Source organism: Dipodomys ordii, unplaced genomic scaffold, assembly GCF_000151885.1.
Source record: "Dipodomys ordii isolate 6190 unplaced genomic scaffold, Dord_2.0 Scaffold48, whole genome shotgun sequence".
NCBI lineage: Eukaryota > Metazoa > Chordata > Mammalia > Rodentia > Heteromyidae > Dipodomys > Dipodomys ordii.
The window spans coordinates 704794-708241 of NW_012267264.1; the positions used below are offsets into that span (position 1 = coordinate 704794).

Genomic DNA, 3448 nt, shown 5'->3' on the forward strand with positions numbered 1-3448 from the left:
GGCTTTTTTCTTTTTGCTTATGTGGTGCTGAGGAATCGAACCCAGGGCCTCATGCATGCAAGGCAAGCGCTCTACCACTGAGCCACCTTCCCAGTCCCAAGAGCTTTTTTTTTTAAATCATTCATCTTTCTCAATGCTTAATTTTTCCTTATGACCCTTGGTAATTTTCTTATCTATAAAATAAGGTCATTGAAATTTATAACTCCAAGTTATATTATGATCTAGCATATCTCCACAGATGAAGGAGGTATTTGATAGAAGCAGTGAAGAAAAGTAGCTTAGTTCCTACACAAAATAGAACATGTCTTTCTTGACAAAGTAGTTCCTAGAGGTACTCTTTGCATAAATGGTGAAATAAGCTAGAAAAAGAGTAGGGGGCTGGGAATGTGGCATGGTGTAGAGTACTTGCCCAGCATGCATGAAACCCTGGGTTCCATTCCTCAGTACCACATAAACAGATAAAGCTGGAAGTGTACTGTGGCTCAAGTGATAGAGTACAAGCCTGGAGACAAAGAGCCTTAGGGTGCCCTGAGTTTAAGCCCAGGCCCTGAGGTTAAGCCCCAGGACTGGCAGAAAAAAAGGAGAGGGCGGGATTTTTTTCCTTAAAAGTTTTCCCTGGAGGGCTGAGATATAGCTCAGTGGCAAAGTGCTTGCCTACCAAGTGCAACGTCCTGGGTTCTATCCCCTGTAACAAAAAAGAAAAGACAAAAAAGCTTTCCCTGGGTAACAAAAACTGTTTAAATAAGCAGAAAATACTTAAAAGTCCAAACTTACTTGAACATGCAGCCTTTCTTTGAAGAGTTCCTGTTGACATTCTAGGAACTAGAATACAGTTGGGTAGTGCTGATCTAAAGAATTTTGGCCCTTTTGGATTGATCTTTAACATCCCTACCTAAGCTGGATGCTGGTGGTTCATGCCTGTATTTCTAGCTACTCAGGAGGCTAAGATCAGAGGATCACAGTTTGAAGCCAACCCAGGCAGAAAAGTCCCCATGAAACTTTTATCTCCAATTAACCACTCAAAAAAACCAGAAGTGGAGCCGTGGCTCAATTGGTAGACCACTAGCGTTGAGCACAAAGAGACTCAGGAGCAGCACCCACGCCCTGAGTTCAAGCTCTACAACTGACCAAAAAATAAATAAAAATCATTTCTTGATTTAATCTTAGGGGATTGAGTTTGGAGACATGTCTCTTCATATGCTAACCTGAAATAGCCTTCCCTTGTCATGGCTGTTTTTTAATGGGATTTTTTTAAAGAGCAGCTTTAGGTTCACAGCAGAATTGTACTTGCTTATTAACCTATCACACATAGACTCCCCCAGTATCAGCATTCCTCTCCAGAAGCACTTTTTTTTTTTGGTCGGTCATGGAGCCTGAACTTTGGGCCTGGGCACTGTCCCTCAGCTCTTCAGCTCGAGGCTAGCCCTCTACCACTTGGGCTATAGTGCCACTTGTGGCTTTTTTCGCAATCTCTCTGGTTTTGTCCTCTGTCATGACCACTTGTGTCATTTATAACTAACTTTTCTTCCCATACCAGGTTTATTCAGCGTAGCCCTGTCACCTTACTGAGGAGTCAAGTGGTCATCCCAATCTTACAGTGGGCCATTGCTTCTACCACCCTGGACCACCGAGATGCCAATTGTAGTGTCATGAGGTTCCTACGAGATCTCATCCATACAGGAGTAGCCAATGATGTAAGTATAAACAGTGTAACTTTTCTACTCTACAGGTTATTCTCTTTCTCGTTTTTTAAGGGAAGACCAGTATTGTAGCATATTCTTACTTGATTTGTATTAGTGGACATGCTATAGTGGATCACTTACTAATCAAATCATCAACCTCTAGATCTAAAATTTCTATAATAGTGCTGTGTATACGCAGTGCAAAGCATTTGAAGATTATCCCTGCTCCCAAACCATTTGGCATTTTATAAATAGGTATAAAAAATTATAAAAGGAAAGGGGCCAGGCACTGGTGGCTGATACCTGTAATCCTAAGCTACTCAGGAGGCTGAGAGCTGCGGATCATGGTTCAAAGCCAACCCAGGTGGGAAAGTCCATGAGACTCCTATCTCCTCAATTAACCACCAGAAATCTGTAAGTGGCACTGTAGCTCAAGTGATAAAGTGCTATCCTTGCTGAAGAGCTCAGGGAGAGCGCCCAGGTGCAGAGGTTAATCCCTACAACCAACAAAAAAAAAAGGAAGAAGGATAGAGATGAGGTTCAAATGATAGAATGCTTACCAGGCTCAGTTGGTCTGAGTTCACAAGAAAGAAAGAAATGGATTTGGGGTAATTTTTTGGAAGAGCTTAAGGACTTAAAAGCAGCCATAAGATAGAGTTAGAACTTAAGAGTTTGAAGAGAAGAGGATAGTCTTAAATGATTTCTAAAGCATGCTTAGGAAAAGTCAGGATAAGTATTGCTATGGTTCAAAGTGATATAGAGTGCTAGCCTTGAGTGAAAAAGCTCAGGGACAGCAACTAGGCCCTTAGTTCAAGCCCCACACCAGTTTTTAAAAAAAGAAAAAGTCAGGATAGGACTAAGTGTCTTAGTAGATAACTAAGAGGTTTAATTGGTGCTGGGGATGTGGTTTAGTAGTAGAGCACTTTTGACTAGCATGTACAAGGACCTGGGTTCCGTTCCCAAAAAAAGATAGACTTTCTATAGTAGTGAAGTGATTCACAAGATTTTCCGAGATAGGATGGGAATGTGGCTTAGTGGCAGAGTACTTGCCTAACATGCATGGGGCCCTGGGTTTGATTCCTCAAAACCACATAAACAACAATCAAAAGATAAAATAAAACAGATGAAAACACTCAAAAAGATTTTCAGAGATAGATTTGGCTAGATGGGAAGTAGAATTGAAAATTGGGGAGAGGAGTAAAGAAGTATGTGAAATGATCTAATTATTTAACAAGTTTGGCAGTAAGAGGAGAGAAGAAAATAATTAGAAGTGGAAGGCTATTTTTAAAAAGTTTTTTCTCAAAATAGTAGAAATATGAATATTTAAATTTTCATATTCCTTGTACGAAGGAAGAAAGTCAAGGTTGCTTTAAGGACACAGTTAAGGAATGGAACAGGGAGAGGAGAAATTTTAAAAGAATAGAGACAAATTATTTTTCACAGAAAAATTAAGAAAATACTAGCTTTAATTATTTTTGTTTGTTTGTTTTTTGTTTTTGGGTCCGGTCATGGGGCCTGAACTCTGGGCCTGGGCACTGTCCCTTAGCTCTTCAGCTCAAGGCTAGCGCTCTACCACTTGAGCCACAGTACCACTTCCGGCTTTTTTCTGTTTTGTTTGTTTGTGTTTTTGTTTTGTGTGTGTGTGTGCATGCATGTGTACATGTGTGTATGCCAGAACTCAAGACTTCACATCCACACTCTCACTTGGCTGACACTCTACTACTTGAGCCATGGCTCCATTTCCAGCTTTTTGGTGGTTAATTGGA

At 40.7% G+C, this 3448-nt stretch overlaps 1 protein-coding gene across 1 annotated transcript in view; it reads left to right on the plus strand.

Moving 5' to 3' along the window:
• The window catches only part of Tnpo3 (transportin 3), a 115693-nt gene that overhangs the window by 92730 nt on the left and 19515 nt on the right, over positions 1 to 3448 (plus strand). Inside the window, exon 18 of the mRNA XM_013019903.1 lies at positions 1538 to 1694. Within this exon, the coding sequence (XP_012875357.1) occupies positions 1538 to 1694 (157 nt within the window). The remainder of the gene's footprint in view (positions 1 to 1537; positions 1695 to 3448) is intronic.